General features: G+C 35.6%; 3 protein-coding genes across 7 annotated transcripts; 2 read left to right on the top strand and 1 right to left on the bottom strand.

Moving 5' to 3' along the window:
* The first annotated feature begins 1,994 nt into the window (after positions 1–1,994).
* LOC127804349 (diaminopimelate decarboxylase 1, chloroplastic-like) lies at positions 1,995–8,613 on the top strand. Its single transcript, XM_052341213.1, has 8 exons — positions 1,995–2,559; positions 4,073–4,247; positions 4,878–5,027; positions 5,580–5,741; positions 6,850–7,035; positions 7,633–7,755; positions 7,844–7,933; positions 8,380–8,613. The coding sequence occupies exons 1-8, from the start codon at positions 2,063–2,065 to the stop codon at positions 8,458–8,460; spliced, it is 1,464 nt and encodes a 487-aa protein (XP_052197173.1). The 5' UTR covers positions 1,995–2,062; the 3' UTR covers positions 8,461–8,613.
* A 1,307-nt stretch (positions 8,614–9,920) lies between these two features.
* Positions 9,921–18,507, top strand: LOC127804324 (bifunctional dihydrofolate reductase-thymidylate synthase-like). Of its 5 annotated transcripts, XM_052341185.1 has the most exons (12): positions 11,360–11,605; positions 13,736–13,835; positions 14,950–15,464; positions 15,558–15,948; positions 16,061–16,105; positions 16,302–16,367; positions 16,768–16,829; positions 16,914–16,988; positions 17,084–17,249; positions 17,347–17,470; positions 17,728–17,834; positions 18,029–18,507. In XM_052341185.1, the coding sequence occupies exons 2-12, from the start codon at positions 13,773–13,775 to the stop codon at positions 18,137–18,139; spliced, it is 1,725 nt and encodes a 574-aa protein (XP_052197145.1). In that variant the 5' UTR covers positions 11,360–11,605; positions 13,736–13,772; the 3' UTR covers positions 18,140–18,507. The 5 variants fall into 5 exon arrangements, with proteins under 5 accessions (XP_052197167.1, XP_052197145.1, XP_052197163.1 ...); XM_052341207.1 differs by lacking the exons at positions 11,360–11,605; positions 13,736–13,835 and adding an exon at positions 9,921–10,063 and having other exon boundaries at positions 18,029–18,502; XM_052341203.1 differs by lacking the exon at positions 13,736–13,835 and having other exon boundaries at positions 11,366–11,565; positions 18,029–18,503.
* Positions 18,508–20,040: 1,533 nt separating this feature from the next.
* On the bottom strand, positions 20,041–20,679 carry LOC127793580 (uncharacterized). Its single transcript, XM_052324362.1, has one exon. The coding sequence runs from the start codon at positions 20,677–20,679 to the stop codon at positions 20,041–20,043; it is 639 nt and encodes a 212-aa protein (XP_052180322.1).
* Between the last annotated feature and the right edge of the window lie 328 nt (positions 20,680–21,007).

Below are 21,007 nucleotides of genomic sequence, written 5' to 3'. Positions count from 1 at the left end.
AAAAAATATAAATGGCCTTAGAGACAGAAATAACACAAAATTAGAGTTTTATCCTCAATCTATTTCATCTTCATAAAATTCCTTATCTTTACTACAACTTGTCTCTCTTGTTATCTCCATTGCCTCTATGATTACCGTTATTGTCTTTATCATCGACCACTATTGTCTATTTATCTAGTTTTTATCTTCTTCTTTTTTTATAAATATATCTTATCAAGTTCGAGCTTGAGCCTAAACTTGGCTTGTTATAAACTTGTTGCAGACTCGACTCGTTATAAACTAAACGAGTTTTTTTCGAGCTAAACTTGAGCTAAATGTTTTTGGGTGAAGCCAAGACTAAGCTTAACAAAGCTCAGTTTGATTGCATCCATAAACAGCTTATTAATGTTATATTTGTATTATAAATGAGTCAAACTTAAGTGAAGTGGGGCTTAATATGATTTGGCTCATGAACATTCTTATTTATAAGCTCATCTATAGGCTTTTCTATATGCATATATCTTATATTTCCTATGACATATATCTTATATAATATATTTATTATTATATTATCGTGTTTAAAATTTTTATTTATTTTGTTATTTATCCTTTTGTTTGTAATATTAATGATTGTGTGAGTTTAAATAATGTTATTGTTTTGAGAATTTATATTTATATTTCTTATATGTACAAATAACTTTTGCTGACTTTAATTAGAAAAAAGATTATAGCAAGTTATAACTTGGAATTGGCTCACCAAAAGCTTGTTTATTACGTAAAATGAGTGAGTTGGAGTTCAGATTTATTTAACATAATAAATTAATTTTTGGCAAGTCGAACTCCAGTTCAATAAATTTTGAATAAGTACGATCCTAAATATAATTTTTAATTCAAGTCGAGTTTGAACTACGTTTTATTTTTTTGATAAGTTAAGTCTTAACAGAGTAAAGTTCGATTCGATTACGACCTTGTACTCTTGTAAAAAAATATTTATAATAAAAAATATTTTGAGTGTACACAAAAATCACTTGATTTAAAGATATTGAGAAATGTTAATTTTGTATGGGATGAATTTAGAAACTCAAGTTGATGGGTTTTTTTTGTTTGTTTTGAAAATACAACAAAGTCAACTGCAGCAACGTCTCATATTTTGTGTTTATTTTTTTTAATTGTCTCATTTTTATTCTTGTGTCGGGACAATTGAATTCATTGTTTTCTTATTTATACTCATTTTTTCCTTCATCATATTTTTTTTTTGTCGGCAATAATAATGTTTTTTTATCTTATTTGTTTTATGTTTTTTAATTATTTTCAATTAAAGTTTATTTTATTTATTTATTATTTAACAATAATTAAAGGTTTAATTATTGTCGAAATCAATGTCAGCAGTATTAGGTGGGTTGTTCTACTGACAACGAGTATGGTCATAAAAGCTTAATAATAATCGACCATTAACAAATTTTGTTATAATTGTAGGGAAAATATATGAACGAGGTTATTTTAGTAATTTGTAAAAAAAATTAGCAATCGCTCATTGGCAATAGGTAAATTGATCTATGACCATCAAAATTAAGAAAATTCAGCATTATTTTTAAAGACACAATCACAAACTTTTATATAATCATGCTATTGGCACATTATTTATGTATATTTTAGACTACACAATACACATAAATAAAAAAAATATTTATCGCGTCTCATCGATTCGTCTCACTGCGCCTCATCGTCTTTAGTGAGAGATATTTTAGTTATGCACCTCATAATTTCACAACGCATTGGATGAGGGGTATTTTAAATATTTTAATATAATTATATAGTTTAAAATATACATAATAATATATCAATAATATTTTTCAATTTTATTGGTGCCGTGTAGAATTCACTCAAACAAAAGAGGAGGAAGAGTAATTCATCAAAACTTCAAATAATTGTCACCCATATTTATATTTTATAATTTTCTCTTAGCCCACGTGGGGAACTAGAAATCGCGGTTGAAAAGGCCCTTCTAGCCTAGTGGGACTGGGAAAAGCCAGTGTTACCTAAAACCCTTATTTGTTGTTCGCATCCTCCCGTCTCTTCATCAATGGCGGCCTCCCACCTCATCTCCCAGCCCTCATCTTTTTCCAATACCTTAAAATGCCTTCCAAAGCCATACTCCAAACCCTTCATAATGAACCCTACACCCTTCCAACCCACAAGCTCAAGGTCCCTAAACCTGAGGGCAGTTCTGTCCGAAAACCAAGCAAAGTCGTTGACCTCCGATTCACAGCCCCAAAAGGTCCAACACTGTTTCTCTAAATCCGACAATGGGTATTTGTATTGCGAGGGTCTTCGGGTTCAGGATGTGATGGAAACGGTGGAAAGGCGGCCGTTTTACCTCTACAGTAAGCTCCAAATCACCAGAAATGTCGAAGCTTATAGGGAAGCTTTGGAGGGTTTGAATTCTATTATCGGCTATGCAATTAAGGCCAATAATAATCTCAAGATTTTGGAGCATTTGAGGAAGTTGGGCTGTGGGGCTGTCTTAGTAAGTGGCAATGAACTCAGATTGGCGCTCCATGCCGGGTTTGATCCTACAAGGTAAAACAAGAACGTGTTTGTGATTCAAGTTTCCAGTATATACTTGTATTATGTTATGTTGCGTTTGGACAGAGGATTTTAAATGGTCATTTAAAATTTGTAATTTGAAATGCTAACAATAGAATTTGTCATTTCAAATTCTGCATTCTACTTGTGGGGGTCAAAATCCAGAAATCCAATTATTTAAAAAAAGAAGAAGAAGAAGAAGAAGAAGAAGAAGGCATCCAAACAATGAAATTCCAAATTCCAAATGATAGGATCTAATTGCAAACTTATGTTCTTTTGCAAGTTGAGTTGATAATTCAGATGTGCTGTAGCATCGTTCTGATTTGTAGAGCTAATGCTACTGAGTTTAAAAGTTTGGTCTATCTTGAATCGATAACTAGTTTCTATCAAAATTCATGTCAGGGAATTTGATCTGTTTTTTGGTAACATGGCTGCTAGAGCGGCCTCCTTTGTTGCAGACTTAACCTTGGAGCTTTAGTTACCTTTCCTCATCTCCTTGAGGTGATCCAAGAAAAAGTTATGGTTGTGGGACTCAGTATTTTTATCAGAGAGTAGCTATTAGGGAATTGTATAGGGTTTTGTTGCTGTAATTTATGGGTGATTTTTCGTTTTTGGAATGTTCCTATGTTATTGGGCAGCGGTAAGTCATCAAACACTTTTATTTTGATGATGGTATGTGCATTACAGTTGCAAGATCTTGCCTGGTCAAAGCATGTCATTTTCACTACATGGTGGTTTCTTGTTGTTTGGTTCTTGAATTTTGAAAGTGGTCATCTGAAGGCTATAATTTTTTCATGCTAGCTGGCTGATTTTGTCCATTATGTTAGATTATTGGAGAAAGACATAATTTAATAATTTAATTATACTACAGAAAAATAATGTTATTTGTCTTTTTCCTATCGTTCTCATATCCTAAGTTTACCATCCAATTTTATTCATCGTGAATTTAAAGGAAAAGAAGGAACATATTAGTTTATCTGCCCACATTATTTAATTTTAACCTGGCAAGCTATTCTCATGGACTCTGTCCAAGTCACATTCGCTATCAACATTGACAAAAGCACCTTCTTGAGGCGGCTAGCATCAGATCTCCCAACAGTTTTCTGTTTCCATTGCAGATACACTTTTTTACTTAAAGAAAAAGGAGAAATATATTAGTAACATATTGGTTTCTTTGCCCTCATTATTTTCATTTGAACCATGCAAGCTATGCTCCATAACATTGTCCCAGTCAATTCACTATCAACATTGACAAAAACACCTTCCTAGTGGCTAGCACCAGATCTTCCAACAGCTTTCCATTTCCATTAAAGATACACCTGCACTCAAAGGAAAAGAAGGAACAAGTTAGTTTCTTTGCACACATAATTTTAATTCTAACCTTGCAAGCTTTGTTCCATGAGATTAAGTTAGATCTTGCTGGACTATCTTCTATTTGTTATTGGTTAAGTGTGATTATAATTTGTCTAGTTAGTTTTGCTCATCTGTTGAATATCTGAATGAACAGGTGTATCTTTAATGGAAATGGAAAGCTGCTGGAAGATCTGGTGCTAGCCGCTCAAGAAGGTGTTTTTGTCAATGTTGATAGTGAATTTGACTTGGACAACATCATATCTGCTGCAAGAGTTGCTGGGAAGAAAGTCAATGTATTGCTTCGGATTAATCCAGACGTGGACCCTCAGGTAAGTAGTTATGACAATTTGATTGGTAATTTTGTAACTTGGTAGAATAAGCGTTGAGTAATTAAACTTGAAAAACTCCATTGGCCGTGTGTTATTAAAGATAGTTTGGTTACTATGGTTTCTCTGGTTATTCCCCTCCCACAGCAGTTCCTCAGTGATTTTTCCAAACAATTTGAGTTGCCTGAACGCATACAAGCTCTTGATCCAATTAATTATTGAAGTGATTCTTTGATTTTATAATAATTTACATGATACCATTTAGAGTACACATTTATTTTTTTTTGCTAAATCATTCAGAGTACACTTTTCTTTGAAACAGAAGTTGATTTTTGTTGTTTGTATGGCCCTTTTGTACTATATAATCAGCATCACCTCTACCACATGTTCATTTTCAACAGACCACTGTCCTCTTTCTGGTGTCATTGCTAATCAACTGCAACTTCTACCTCCTGAAGTTGTTAATCCACGATAGGTGGCCCTCAATGCCACTAACAAATATGATAGGGACTTTGAAACTGGAAACTTAGCTACTTTATCTGGTTGCAGTTACATGTTATTTGTTCAAAAAAATTGCAATGATATACAATTGAGTATTCCAACCTAAGACTTTATGTTGCATTGTTTCCTTAGGTTCATCCTTATGTGGCCACTGGTAATAAGAACTCCAAATTTGGCATCAGAAATGAGAAGCTGCAATGGTTTTTAGATGCTGTGAAGGCACATCCTGATGAACTGAAGCTTGTGGGGGCACATTGCCATCTTGGTTCCACTATCACCAAGGTACGTTTTTGACATTGTGCTTTCCATTCACATGTGCAAATGCAGGCACAATGTGGTGCATGATCTAAATGAATTCAAAATAAGAAATTCCTGTAATCTGTGTACAAAAAGAAAATAGAAAAATTAAGAAGGCAAGCATGATGATAACTTATGATACTTGTGGGGCTTCATATATTTCATAATATTGATTCTAGTGAATTTGGAATTTATTATTCAAATAAATGTAGTGGTAAAGATTTGATTGAACCATTTGTGTTTTTCACGAATGTGTCCTTTATTTATTTATTTTTTGAACATTTATTTCTACTTTCAGTTTTTCCTTCCTCCTATCTTTGCCAATTGCACTTCTTTTATTAACTTTTTTTTTTTTTGGTTTTCCTTTGTCCTTCATATTTGTGTGTTTATTTTATCTTTGTAAACCCCTTCATTTACATTATGCTACATTTGATACCTAGTGAATTTGTGTTCACCTCAATCTTTATCATCATTGTCTCATGATGCATGAAATTTCTCAGTTTAATGTACAGCTAATTGTCTTTTGATTTTCTTCAGGTTGACATTTTCAGGGATGCTGCAGTCCTTATGGTGAATTACATAGACCAAATCCGTGCCGAAGGCTTTGAAATTGACTACTTAAACATTGGAGGTGGGCTGGGGATTGACTATTACCACACTGGTGCCATCCTTCCCACTCCCAGGGATCTGATCGACACTGTAAGTACCAGTTCTAGTATAGGCATGTACTAATGATTCAGCTCATGTGGCGATTGGAAATTTTATCCTAGATGCGTTCAAGCGTGACATGAAGCAAGGAAGGTACTTAAAAGGGGTGATTTAAGGTGGTTCTCATTGCACAATAGTTCACTCTGCTCTCTCTTTGCTATTAATACCTAATGAAATAACATATATGCACAAAAAAAATCTAGCAAAATGACGGAGGGGGAAATCTCCTGAATGAGTGACAGGTTGACATGTCTATATGCAACTGTCACCTTGATAGTATCAGTAAGTTCAAACATGCTTCTGATATTAAAAAAATTAATTAGTACCTTGAGCAGCTGCACAAGTTAAGTATTTATCAATTCCCTGCCCTTCTGACCTTTTCCATGTCTGACTATTCAAGGATATGAAATATTTGTAGAGAGAGATCATTAAGATTTTTTCTTAATATCTGAATCTAGGGGAGTAATGTGGTGGAGAATTTTCTGCCCTTCTCTTCTTTCATCTTCTTTGTGGATGCAAAAATATGGCAATAAGGACACTTTTAAGTGTTCATCCTTGATCTGCACGGCCAAGAACCTTAGAAATTTGGTGTGGTGGTTTCCTAAAACTTGTGATATATTTTATTCATTTTTGTCATGTTCTGTTTGGAACTTCACTTACGGATTTTGATAGCAGATCGCAAGCTTAGATGATGGAAGAGACTTGTCTTAAGTAGCCAACAGCTACCATTGAACTCATCAGATCAAACATCATGATGTTGTTGTTTTGTCATGATCTGTTGGGTGGTTTGGATTATACATGCGTGCAGCCCACAGGTTTGGGTGTGTTGTTTAAGTGTAAATATTGGAAGATAATTTAATATTGATGCTATAAATTTGTATCTCCATGCTTGTGTTAATGCAAAGGTGAATTGCTGAACTTTGTTGGTTTTGCAAGCCAGTTGAACTTCTGAGTGTCCAAGGTCCAGTATCTAGTTAATTTTGATATTTCTGTGTTTATGCTATGCCTCGCCTTCTAGTCTTTGTTCTTCATGGTACTAAAGAAATTTGGGGCTGTCTTTTGATTAATTAACATAATTTTTCATGCTTGGTTTTTGTAGGTACGGGAGTTAGTATTGTCACGAGATCTCAATCTCATCATTGAACCTGGGAGATCAGTGATTGCTAATACTTGCTGCTTGGTTAATCGTGTCACTGGGGTTAAAACTAATGGAACAAAAAATTTTATTGTCATTGATGGCAGCATGGCTGAACTTATCAGGCCCAGTCTGTATGATGCTTATCAAGTAAGTCATAAATTAGCTATGGTTTTTATATGTTTTTGTGCCAGTCCAATATGTTGTTATTGTTGTTTAACTATGGTGATTGTCTTACAAAAAAAAAGTTCATTCTGTCCTTGATTTGTGTCATGTTTTCCATTGAGCACTTTGGAGTATCTAAACAACAATAACAGCACATCAAGTTTTAATCTCATTAGCTGGGGTTGGCTACATGAATTAGAGCTCACACAACAAAGTTGGTCTTATAACTCTTTTATAACATTTTGTTTTTAGCTTTAATGGGCTCTTGCAATTACATAAAATTCCAGACACACTTTTCTAGTTCGAATACCTAAAGTAAGAAATTAAAATTAATACATCTTTTTTTTTAATAAGTAATCTGGCATGCTAGATTGTGAGTCACATTAGTCAAGAAATTCCCTTGGTTGCTTTTTCGTGATGTTTGTCCCATGGTGGTTTTTAGTGTATTCTTCCACCCAATTTCAGGCCATACATATTTCATTGGTTACAGTAAAATAGAGTTTGATGCTTTTGTTGCTATATATCACTTGTACAACAACTTTGTTTCTTCATCACCATTCACTTATTCATGCCCTGTTGCAGCACATAGAGCTGGTTTCTCCTCCACCATCTGATGCTGAACTTTCTACATTCGATGTGGTTGGACCAGTTTGCGAGTCAGCAGATTTCTTGGGGAAGGAAAGGAAGCTTCCAATTCCATCTAGGGTAATGCTTTCAGGTGCACTATTTAGGGGAAATGGTCTAATAAGAAACGAGATTCTATTTCAATTGATCAAGTCTCTTTACTTTGCAGGGAGCTGGCTTGGTAGTTCACGATGCTGGCGCTTATTGTATGAGCATGGCGTCCACATATAATCTCAAGATGCGCCCTCCTGAATACTGGGTATGTAGCTTTTGCTTTCATGTGATTGTTCCTTATGTCTGAGTTCCTTTTCCTACAAATGCTCAATATGACACACCTCATTTACATGAATGAGTTATAATGGCTTTCTATTAGATTTCGTGCTGATTTGCTAGCTTAGGGAGTCTACCATATAACGAGGCTTAAGATTTATTATTGTTAACCTGGTTTGTTTGGAGAAGTCATTGAAACAGGAGTAACACTCTGCATTGCCATTTACAAATTGACATACCTTTCTCCCCGATTTTGTATAGAACTATTTCTTTTGGGTCAGCGAGTATGGCCCTATGCAGAACAGTGAAATGGTCGAGTTTCCCATTTTGCAAGAGTCAGAGGAGGGTGTTTTTTGTGTAGTCTTATCTTGTTGTTCCAGCAACTTAGAATTGTGCGTTCCAATCAGTCTTTTTCACTATATTGCTCTTTTTTAGGTTGAAGAGGACGGATCAGTGGTGAAGATCCGGCACGGGGAGACATTCGAAGACCATCTGAGATACTTTGATGCTCTCTAGTTTTGATTAGCGTCTGAGTATTTGATTCGTATTTCAGGACCGAATGTTATGTATTCTAATTGTAACATTTTATTGATGACACCATTGTTTTGCTCTGGAGTGTAGCTGTTGAAGAACAATGCATATCATCTTCGTATATCTTTGCTTTATTCATATTTGGGTATTTGTGTGAAAAACGTCATATCATGTTTTAATCTTAAGTAGCTGAGTTCACAATAATGTTAGTGGAAGATTTAAATATATAAATTTTATTTTTTATTATTTATTTATATTTTTGTTTGAATTTTATGATGAAATATAAATTTTTGCATTCGCAGTTGATTATCGATTTAACTAATTCAAACTTTTCTTGTTTAGGCTCGGAATTGGTTGTAAATGGGAGAAATATTTTTAATGATAAAAGTGTAAGGGGAATTATTTAATTTAGATTTTAAAAGCTGCTATCATTTACCAAGCAAGTATATATATATATATATATTCTTTGCCCCATATATTGTTTTTTATTTTTAAAGAACAATATGGACTAATTCTATTTTTTATTTTTATTTTCTCATTCTGCACTACTTTTATAGAAAAATAATCCCATTTAGAATATATGGATCTAACTTAACCCTTAACAATTATTTGTTTTAAATTTAGTTTAAAATGATTATATTAAATATTCGAAGCATGGGTTTTTTCTTCTCCTCTCTTCACCTTTCCATCTTCATCTTATTCTTGTACTTACCTTCATTTTTTATTTTTAGAATGACTGTATTTGTGTGGTTCTTAATATTTATACTTTCAATTATACTAAAAAAATAAATTATAAATATAAAATTACCTCACTGGATAGGATGAAAATCGAACTTATGATATGTCGAAAAGATATTGATATATTGCCTATCTGATTATTTGACTCAGACCTGGGTCTCAATTTTCATCCTTGTTGAGTAACTTGTGGTGCCTAGGTTTGTATTTTTGAATATTTTGTTAAGGGTTGCTAATGATTAAAATGAAGGGAAAAGGACGAAAGAAAAAGAAATAACACCCTATCAGGTAAGCATTAATTTCATTCATGAGTCGATAAATGAATTTAAGGGTATTTTGGTTCCTGTTGATCGCCACCTCTTCGAGCACCGGAATGATTATTCCTGCCCGATGGGTCTAGTCATCCTGAATGTCGTAGGATACTGTTAACTTTCCCGCCATTCTTCTAACTGTCATTCTCAATCAATCTCTCTCAATCTCCCTCCCTCCCTCCCCCTCTCTCTCTCTGAAATCGCAAGAAGGGGACTAGGGTTTCCAGCCGTCGCTGACCATCTCCGACACTCCTCCAGTCTCCGATCAACCCGACGCCTCCATCTCCGGGACCGGCGACGGTCTTCCTCCTCTCCGTTCTCCACTCATCCGGACGCCTCCATCTACGGGACCGCCGACCATTTTCCTCCTCTCCATTCTTCGCTCAGCCCGAAGCTTCCATCTCCCGGGCCGCCAACCATCTTCCTCCTCTCCGTTCGCTCTGTCCGACGTCACTATCTCCGACACGGCTAGCCTCTTTCGGCCACTGCACCGCTCTGCCATCTCCATTATCCTTGGATCTGAGCCCTCCCTCATCTGCTCGGTATATCTACGCTCTCAAACCTTGTTTTGCTCTTCTAAGATCTGTTTTATATGATTTTGTTTTTCCTTCTTTGATTAGGGTTTGTTATCAACTATATATATATAGTCATCTATATATACTTCCTATGCTTTATGAGTAGACAATGATTTTTAAGCTAAAATTACAAACTGAAAGTACTAGAATACATTTTCTATATTTATGCCATTGCGGAATATTTAATTTTCTGAAGATTTATTTTATAATAAAGGTATGAGTTTCGTTATATATTATAATACCCAGAAAGCTATACTGCTTTTATATAATACCCAAAATTAGAGTGGTGCTGCTGCTGGCTAGCTAGGGAATTAGAGAAAGTGCAGATTAGGTTAGACCTAGTCAACCCTCCTTATCTCAAGGATAGTTATCATATCAATTCTTCTGCTATTTCTTATTAGTTTAGTTTTAGATTGCTCCCACATAAAAGAGACTGCATAATGTAGTATCAGAATATAAAAGGCCATTACATGATCAATCAGAACCCAACCAGATTATAACGATTAAAAGTATAAAAATCACATTGAAGTAGCTTTCTTAACTACAACAAAGACACGAGTTCTGCATGCTCAAAGCTGCATTATCTAGAACTTCCCGTAAGGAACTTTCCTCGAGTTTAATGGGCTGAACTTCTTCAATACTACAGGTCACGCATATGAATAACAGAAGACGACGTAGTCAATTCACAAGTTTGGGGCACAAATTTGTATGTTTTTCTAATGTGCATAAAGAGCTGGCACTGCCTTTTGCTTAAAGGAAACAGAAGATGAAAAGAAATGAAGGGAATAATTGAATAATGACATTAAGAATAGAATTAGGAAATTGGCGTGGGCAGTTTAGATGGGATACAATGCTTTGACTATACTCGCGACTGCATATATTTTCTTAATTATAGGGCATTCAAATTTTTTTTTTTCACTTCACACAAATGACTAATTTCAGAATTCTTATTATCTTCTTTAACAGAATTCGTGAAAAATATTTGTTGATATTAGTCATTTAACTACTAGTATTGGTGGTGATGAAGGTGTTGAGTTGGGAGAGGAGACAACTAAAGTGGTTCCAAGGGGTCTGTCCAGATCCGCTTCATTTAAAAAATGGGTCCAATGGGTTTGGACCTAATGGGTTGGGTCTTGGTCCATTATAAAAGGATTTGGATTTTATGGGTTTGGAACGGGACCCATGATAACTTGGCCATTGAATCCCTAGCCAGCCCTCAAGTTGTTGTAGTAGTAAATCCAGGTAATCCGAAGGGTATTTACAGTAATTGGAAAAAAAAAAAAAAGCATTTCGTGGCAATCACCATTAACGTTATCATTTCGCTCCCTTCTCTTTTTGTTTCTTTCGCCGCCTTCCTTCTTTCCCTCAATGCAATCACTCAAGTTTGCAAATGTTGAAGAACTAACTTGTATTGAAGCCAATTCCGAGCATTAGATCGAAGCTGTTCTGGTGAATTTCGGGTAGAAAAGGTTCCAAGTTTTGCTCTGCTCACGCTTCACTCTCCGATCGGTTAGATTTTCAGTTTTTCGCCGCATCTTAGTTGTAATTCTGAGCAGTCTTGCATTCACAGATTTTGATTAAACTTTTTCTTTCCAAAATTCATGCGAGTTTCTCTAGTTCAATGCATCGATTTTGTGTGTGTCTTCTGTTGTTGCTTAGCTATTACTTCCGAAAACTTGTGTGATATTTGAGCTCCATTTGGTTCGGCATAGATATTTTTATCGAGAAATATCTTTTACATTTTCCGTGTAAAATTAATTATTTTTGCTTAAGGCTGGAAAATGACTTACTGCATTGTTTTCCAGTAATTTATTTTCTGTTCTGAAAATTAACTTCTGGCGACCTAAAGTTGGTGATACCAAGAGCAGGTGGAGTTGTTGCCAACATCATTGCTCAGCGTAGGCGATGATTAAAGGCCTCCACCGGTGATTTCTTTTTGCCATTGTGGCGGGAATGAGAGTTTTTGAGATTGGTGGTTTCTCCACTGTAGTTTCGACATGAAGGTTTCAACCTTAATCGACCATGTGGTTTCAGTCCTATATATATATATATATACTGAATTCTGTTTAGTTTATAATGTCCATGATTCCGCGGTTTTGATTCGTGAAAATTGCTATTTTTGCTGGTTCTTTGGATATGTGCATCCATAAAGATTGTGTCTCTATTGTTTGGCGAATTGTTTGAGGGAGGGGGTTCATTTCAAAGAGATAGGGTTGTCTTGCCTTGGGCGGAAATTGCTTTTCATATTTTTACCCAATAGCCAAAATAGAAGATATAAGAATTTGGATGCTTGTCAAATACCAACATGAGCAAAAGACGAGCGTAGCGGAGATGATGATGCTAAGATGGATGTGTGGCCATACAAGAAAAGATAAAATTAAAAATAAGGTTATTCGTAATAAGGTAGGAGTGGTGCCAATCGAGGAGAAGATGAGAGATACTAGATTAAGATGGTTTGGTCATTTGAGAAGGAGACCAAAAGACACTCATGTGAGGAGAGTTAATGAAATGGAACAATTAGTTAAAAAAAGAGACAGAGGCAGACCCAAGAAGATTTTGGGAGAGACATTAAAGTTTGATATGAAGTGTGTGGGCTTAAATGAAGATATGACAAAAGACAGAAATACATGAAAGTTTAAAATTCATGTAGCCAACCCCACATAGTGGGATAAAGACTAGATATGTTGTTGTTTATAAGAATTTGGATGCTTAGGTTATTTCTCAGCTTAGCGATGGCAGTTCACGAGCCTAGCTTGGGCAATTAACCCAAAATAATGGCTTTACATGGGGATTATTTTCTTTTCCAAATTAACCTAAAAAAGTATTGATGGTTATTTGGTGGTTCATTCTCAGGCTAGCTTGGCCTAAAATCTGAAATGAATCTGGTGTTGAATTATGTTGGGTTGTCCTGAGCTGGTTGGCCAGATCACTTATGCAGCGCAACTCTACTTGAGGAGCTCCGCTTTCATTTTAGATGTAAATCCAATAATCCGTGCTTGGATAAAACTTTCCTGAGGCTATTTAGCATATGCTTCTTATTCTTGATAACTAATTGGATCTTCATTTCCGTTTCATATTTCTCTTTTTGTAAAATATATGAAAATTGTAAGCATTGGCAATGAAAATCTTTTGGGAATTGCTGTAAAAGTTGTAACTTCCTGCACCACTTGTATAGAATTCATTTTATGCACCATAATAGACCTATATAGGTAAAAGTTTCAGTTACAAAATTTTAAACAGTGACAATGAATATCTGAGAATTGCACGTGGCATTTGTTACTTACAGAGAACCATATATATAAGATTCATTTTATACACCATATTTGACCTATCTAGGGCAATGAAGATATTCTAGTAATTGTATATAGAAATCATAGTTTTCAGCACCACTTGTATAAGTTTTTATTATGTACCATATTAGACCTATCTAAGTAAAAATATTTATTACTAATTTCTGAAAATATGCAAGAGTAGAGAAGACTTTTAGGTGCACCTGTTTTCCTGCACTGCATGTCCTTAATTATGGAACTCTTTAATTGCTATTACTACTGCAACTTCTTTCAATGTATCTATTTGTCTGTACTGCAAGTCCATTCTTGCAGAAGCCCCTTGTCATGTACTTACTAAATGAAATTGTAGGCAGGAAATAAGGGGAAGTAGTAGTAGCCGGGCACACATGCTTGGCATGAGGAGGTTAGGCGGTTATGTAGTTTTGGCGGGAAGCATCCCACTTGAATTGGTGAGATCAGTATAAATATGAACTAATCTCACCCAATGAAATGCATGCTATGAATAATTTCATTCTTGAATTTTCTCTATAATTCCCCCATTCTCTCTCTCTCTCTCTACGCTCAATTCTCTTCTCTTTCCCTATCCATTCTTCTCTAATTCTCCAGAATTCTCTACAGAATTCTTGAGGATTCCTTGTCAGATCTCTAAGATCTGACACCCCTTATAGTTGCTTTTTATCTTGAACTTCAAATTAGGGAATGCATATATTGTAATGAGAAGAGACAACTAATGCAGTTAGAGACATTTACATGTTCGCATGCTTGTAGTGGTGACATATTCATGCTAAAATTGAGTGTCTGGGTGGTTTCTTGAGTTCTTCTCAGTGTTACATACTGAATGTGTGATGTAATGTATGCACTGAGAGGGCCCCCCCAAAACCTAAACCTTTTTATATGAACTGGTTTTTGCCAAAGACTATAGGTTTGAAAGAAGATTCCCAAAACCACTATTCTGTGAACTCATGTTCTGGAACCTCTTGTTCTTTATATATATATATATATAAAGAGAGAGAGAGAGAGAGAGTTATATTCTTTGCCTCTGAAATATGATAACCAGGGTGGCTACATGAGGTGATACACACCCTCCAATGGTAAATTTTTCATTTATAAAGAAACCTTCTTTATCCAACTTATTTCTAACTACACATGCTCTATGGTTTTCCCTTCTGAATTTGTGGTTTTGTGACATGGCTTCACTGAATTTTCAGCTGAATTTCCATACTAATAGGAACTATAAAAAGGAAAATTTGTGGTTCTAAACTTGCAGTTTGGAACTTCATGTTCATGGATCACACTAGGTTTGGAATTTTTTTCCAAGCCCACTAGTCTTAATGCAGACAAGACTTATTTTGGCAGAAAACTCACATTGGTTGTCTTTGTAGTGCTTCTCAATTTTTCTTCCTGGGGCTTCTTGTTTTGCTACTTTATCTTTTTTCTTTATTTTATCACTTAAACTCTCAGTGTCCGCAGACAATTTTCAATAATTTATAGTTGAAAGCTTTCTTTGTTTCCTAGTTACTACAACAATGCAATCTTGGTCTTTTACTTGTTTGTGGTTTTCAGATACCATTGCGCTTCCACAAAAGCTGGTTGCTTAATTGTGGTCGTGAAACATCATATTCAAATTTCTTCCATACTTTTGAATCTGTAATGGCTGGTGATACACTGGTGAACATTTCCAATGGCAATCTCAATGCAAATCCTAATCCACCAAGGACTTACCAAGTTGTTGTAGCTGCAACTCAAGATATGGGTATTGGTAAGGATGGGAAACTGCCCTGGAGATTACCTTCTGACCTCAAGTTTTTCAAGAATGTTACTTCTATTACATCAGATCCTGGAAAAATAAATGCTGTCATTATGGGGAGAAAAACTTGGGAGAGTATTCCACCGGAGCATCGACCTCTACCTGGTCGCCTTAATGTCATTCTGACTCGTTCTGTTAGTTTTGATGTTGCAACTAAGGAAAATATTGTTGTTTGTGGAAGCATGTCTACTGCTTTGGGATTATTAGCAGCATCACCTTATGGTCTGTCAATTGAGAAAGTGTTTGTCATTGGAGGTGGCCAAATTCTAAGGTCTGCATTTGGTTGTATTTCTTACTCTTGTTGAACAATCTTCTTCCATCCTCCTGTTTCTTATTTTTTAAACTCATTATCATTATAATGCAGAGAATCTCTCAATGCTCCTGGATGTGATGCCATTCATATAACAGAAATCCTGACGAGCATTGAGTGCGACACTTTCATCCCATCCATTGATACCTCTCTATTTCAGCCATGGTACTCATCCTTGCAATTGATGGAAAATAACATTCACTACTGTTTCACCACTTATGTTCGTGTCAGGAATTCACCCCTTAGTCAAGCCAACGATCAGATATCTGATGCTAGGTGTGATTCTGCAAAGTTTGAGGTAAAGGATTTCACTTTCCTGCCTAGGATGATATTTGAGAAACATGAGGAGTATTTGTATCTGAGACTGGTTGAAGACATCATCTTAAATGGCAATCCTAAAGATGACAGGACAGGAACTGGTACTTTGTCAAAATTTGGTTGCCAGGTAATCTTAAAATTGTAAAATATGGAACTCTCTCTTTATTCACTTATAAAGGATGCTCAAAATTCTGTATTTAGGTAGATTGATATGTTTTTGTTTTTTTCCCGCTCTGCAGATGCGGTTCAATTTGCGCAAGTCTTTTCCTCTTCTTACAACTAAGGCATGTGTACATTTTCAGTTCGATTAGTTCATTTTTAGTGGCAAATTGTGATTTTACTAATTCCCTGAAGTACTGTTTTGGCCTGTCTGGATTAGCTCTTCTTGTTTCTCATTGTGAGTTTGATTTAAAAAACACAGAATTTCACTTCCTTGTTCTTTCATACGGTTTGATTTATGTTCTGTCACTTTATATACAGAAAGTATTTTGGAGAGGTGTTGTTGAGGAACTGCTGTGGTTCATAAGTGGTTCAACAAACGCCAAGGTAAAGAATTTTTGTTGAGACTTTTGGACAACATGTTGTATTTCTTATTTCCTTTGTTTGATATATAAGGTGACTGGGATTCAGCATATTGGAGGTTATTTTATTTAATTCAATATCCACCCCTGGTTTGATTATTAGTATTGTTCTGTGATGTCAGTGTTCTATGCTTTGGTAGTATTTTAGTTTCAGCATATAACTGAAAGGAAAACGTTGAGGAGAATTTACAAGCTTCTTTAGGAGCATTCACATTCCATTCCCTTGAGGGCTCATGATATGCATAATCAAATAACCTGGGGTTTGTGCCTTTAGAGCATGTAGCCAGAAGCAAAATCATATTAATTTACTTGTCCAAAGAAAAAGGAAAAAACAAAGAACATATTTAGTTTGAATTTGTTGACAGATACTACAGGAAAAAGGCATTTATATATGGGATGGCAATGCATCCAGAGACTACCTTGATAGGCAAGTAAAGGGTTATTGCTACTCTTAAGATGTATGCTACTTCCTCTGCAATGTAATTGATGTATATTTGTCTTCTATTTTTAGCATTGGCTTGTCAGATAGAGAAGAAGGTGACTTGGGACCCATTTATGGCTTCCAGTGGAGACACTTTGGTGCTAGGTTGGTGGATTTTAATTTTTAGTTGTTTTGACCTGGATACAATGATCAGAATTGGCTTTTGTTTTTATCTTTGGGACTTCATGATAAATAAGCAGGTATACAAACATGCATGCCGACTACAGTGGCCAAGGATTCGATCAGTTGTTAGATGTAATTGACAAGATTAAGAATAACCCAGATGATCGCAGGATTATTCTTTCAGCTTGGAATCCATCTGATCTCAAATTGATGGCACTTCCACCTTGCCACATGCTTGCCCAGGTAAGTATTAAAACGGTTCATCTTTGTTCTTTATTTTGGTGCATCTATATTTGAACTTTTTTTTCCCTTTCCTTAATCTATTTATTCCTGGATGCAGTTTTATGTAGCCAAGGGGGAGTTATCATGTCAAATGTATCAACGCTCAGCTGACATGGGTCTGGGCGTTCCTTTTAACATAGCATCCTATGCCCTCTTGACTTGCATAATTGCTCATGTTTGTGGTATGTGTTAGAATTTTCCTGTAAATGGGCCACTACTAATTGAAACGCACTCATTATGGAACCATAAACAGTTTCTGTGTGTTTGCTAAATTTATTAGATTTAAGGCTATGCGTTAAACGGAAGAATGCATTGAATCAGTTTCGCCACCCAAACCTCATAGTTATCAGTTACTGTTATTTAGTCTGATTAGCATAATTTTGCTGACATTGAATTATATGACCTAAGAATTTCTTATGTTCCCTTCCTATTTGCACAGATCTGGTTCCTGGTGATTTCATCCATGTCATCGGGGACGCTCATGTTTACCGCACCCATGTGAGACCTTTGCAGGAGCAGCTCAAAAAACCCCCTAGACCTTTTCCAGTAAGTACAGTGCCTAGAAATAATGCATGTTTAGTTGTTTTCTGTGAAGCTTTTTATTTCTTTTATTTTTGTGGCAAACAAAAGGCTTCATTGAAACTGGATACTTTTTTCGTTTGCTTTTGATCGGCCATCTTGCTCCTTTCTGAGTTCTGATTGCCTCAACCTTATCATAACAATACAACGTATATGCACAGATCTTGACGATCGATCCTGAGAAGAAGGATATAGATTCCTTTGTTGCGAGTGATTTTAAAATCATAAGTTACAATCCTCACCAGAAAATAGAAATGAAAATGGCAGTGTAGAATTGCTTCTGACTCAAAAGGTGTGGCATGGAAGACTGGGAGATTGTAAAAGACTGTGCTGCCCTCAAAATGGTTCAAAAGGTGAATGTGCAAGAACTATTTTGTTGCACCGGTGGGCATTTTTATCAATTCAAATACATTTCGTGGCATAATTGTAAGTGTTCCGCACTCATATAGTCATATAGTAAGACACGGATGTTATTATGTTTTCTACAAGCTCATATATGTATATATATTTGAATCGTTTTGAGAGGTGCAAATGCCCTGGTCAAATGAGTCCTTTTTTTTTGGTTCATCTTCTAAACTAGAATAGATTTCTCATACCATCTCATATTTTAAGGTTTAAAATTGGCTTTATATGTTCATATTTCTTGTTGATTTTCAACATGCCGTTAGATTTTTTGCATTTATTACCTCCAATTTGCACTTGTATCTTCAGAAGACTTATATTAGCATTTTGGGAAAATGTGTTAGATAATGAATTTCTTATTTTAGTCTAATTACCTACAAGTTTCTTGTTTTACGTAAGTATGAGATGAGAATAAGGTTAAAATTATAAATTTGTTCATGATGTTATTATATTTTATATCGTGCAATATTATCATGTGTTCCACCACAAGTTCACTGAAAAAGTGTACGTGTGAAAGCAGCAATGTTGTCTATAAAAGAAGAAGAAAGCAGCAATGTTGTGCATGGACTTAATTTGACTCACACTCACGTGTCCAACCAATGAATCTGCTTTGGGGGTCGACTTTACACTTAGAAAGGTGAAAATCATAAGTTTCAAAATTCCCTATTACTTTTAAGACAAAGCTCACACACAAATTTTCTTGTTTATTTGGGGTGTGTAGTTATAAGTTTATCTCATAGAAATTTGAAAAATAACAAAAGGGAAAAAGGGAAAAATTTGGCATCAAAGTCTTTTAATTTTTCTCCTTTTATATTAGTACAGGATATGTTTCCATGAACAGGAATTTAGAATAGTATTCTCTCCCACATGACAAGTTGACAACTGCCTCTTCTCTTCCTGTCCCAATTCCCAAACATATGCCGAAGATGCGCTTATCTATAAATGACAATCCTTCCCTCTCAATCTACAACAACCTCTTATGTTCTGTATTCTTCAAATATATTCTTAAATCTGAACCAGATAATTCAAAAGGATAAGTAACTAACAAGTGAGAATACATATATTTTCTGTCACAATAAAACTTGTGGGATCAAGGAAAAAAGGAGAAACCATTGAGCATTGGAATCTTGATGAAGTAAATGCTCCAAGATGATTTCCATTCTAGGACTATTCCATACTTTTAGCAATAGAGCGGATTAATTCTAAGTGCAATAGAGTTGATGAAACATAACTAATTATGGCTGAATTTGGGATTAAGGTTGATTAAAATTATCATTTTACAAAATGTGCTTTTGAAATGAGATCAAATCTAGTGCAGTGATCCCACTGATTAATAATAATATTCATCATTAATCCTAAGAAAAAAATTTCTAGAGTTTCCAAAACTGTGTTTCCTAAGGCTAAGATATATACACACACGTTATATTTTGGATAAATTCCATTAATTTGATCCCAAATTAGGATTTTCTGTTGATTCTTAGATTTTAAACTAAAATTAATATTGGAATTATTTTATAGAGTTCTAGGAAGAGAAATAATTTTATATTCAACCTTTTTATTTTTGAAAACTTTTAAATTTGTGCTCTTTTTAAGTTTTACATACTTTTCAGTTTAGTTATTTAGTTTTTAACATACATTCAGATTACTAATTTATAATAGACGTCTTTTTAGAGAGATTATGTACTTTTACAAGATTATTATATTTGCACTTAAGATATCGACAGAAAACAAGGAAACAGAGTAAAAACAGGGAATTTCATTGGAGCCAGTACTAGTGGCCATCCGTGGCTGACAGCTCCTGTTCCCTCAGAAACCTCTGCTGCCTAGCGATGAAATCCTCCACAGTTTGCCGGAACTCCTCGCTGCTCATCTCATCCTCCCGAAACGAATTCACCGCCGGTGAAATTTTCAGGCATCTTTCCGTGGCCGACCGCCTCAGTTGCCGGCGAAGTTTCTCATCGCCCTCCCTGCTCAAGTTTTCAGATCTGCTCCTGCTGATCTTCCTTTCCCCGTCGTTACGAATCCTCACCGTAACTGTATCATTGCTCTCTTTCCTTTGATAGTTAATCAAACTGTTGTCAACACACTCTTCACCGAAATTCAGACTAGGTTTATTTTCAGCGCTTTCTGGACTTCTCAGCCATCCAGATCTCAGGAGGAGGACGAGGACAATGGCGTTCCCGATCAGGAACACGAATTTTGGACCGCAGACGACGGCCGCTAGAGGCCGAAAGTACTCGGCGGAGAGGTTGAAGGAGGAAGGTAGTTGAACGGAGAAGCGAGAGATCACGATCAGAAGGAAGAACAGCTCGATGAACCGGAACAGAATCGCGACGGTTTGCAGCCGGCGGTTGCTGAAGATGGCGGTGGCCTTCTCTAATTTAAGGTTTACGATGTTGAGTGAGTCCATTTGGAGGGAAATGGATTAGACGGACGGAGAAGATCTTGTGATGGATGATCAGTCGGAAGTTGATTTGTTAATTTAGCATGGCAAGAATAACAATGGTGATTGGTGGAATGGGAAGGAGGAGAACAGTAGCTTTCTTGGATTGCCTTAGTTTCCCACTGAGAGCGACTTTGAAGGCTACTCTCGTATTTATAGCCCCCCTCCTCTCTCTCTCTCTCTCTCACATTTTGGCTTCACCTTTGCTTTGCTTTCCCCATAATTCTGCCACTTGCGCCGCTTTATTTTCTTTTTCTTTTTTTCATATAAAGAATATAACTTGTTAATATTTTTT

Source organism: Diospyros lotus, chromosome 1 (assembly GCF_014633365.1).
Source record: "Diospyros lotus cultivar Yz01 chromosome 1, ASM1463336v1, whole genome shotgun sequence".
NCBI lineage: Eukaryota > Viridiplantae > Streptophyta > Magnoliopsida > Ericales > Ebenaceae > Diospyros > Diospyros lotus.
This window is presented reverse-complemented; position numbering and strand designations above follow the sequence as displayed.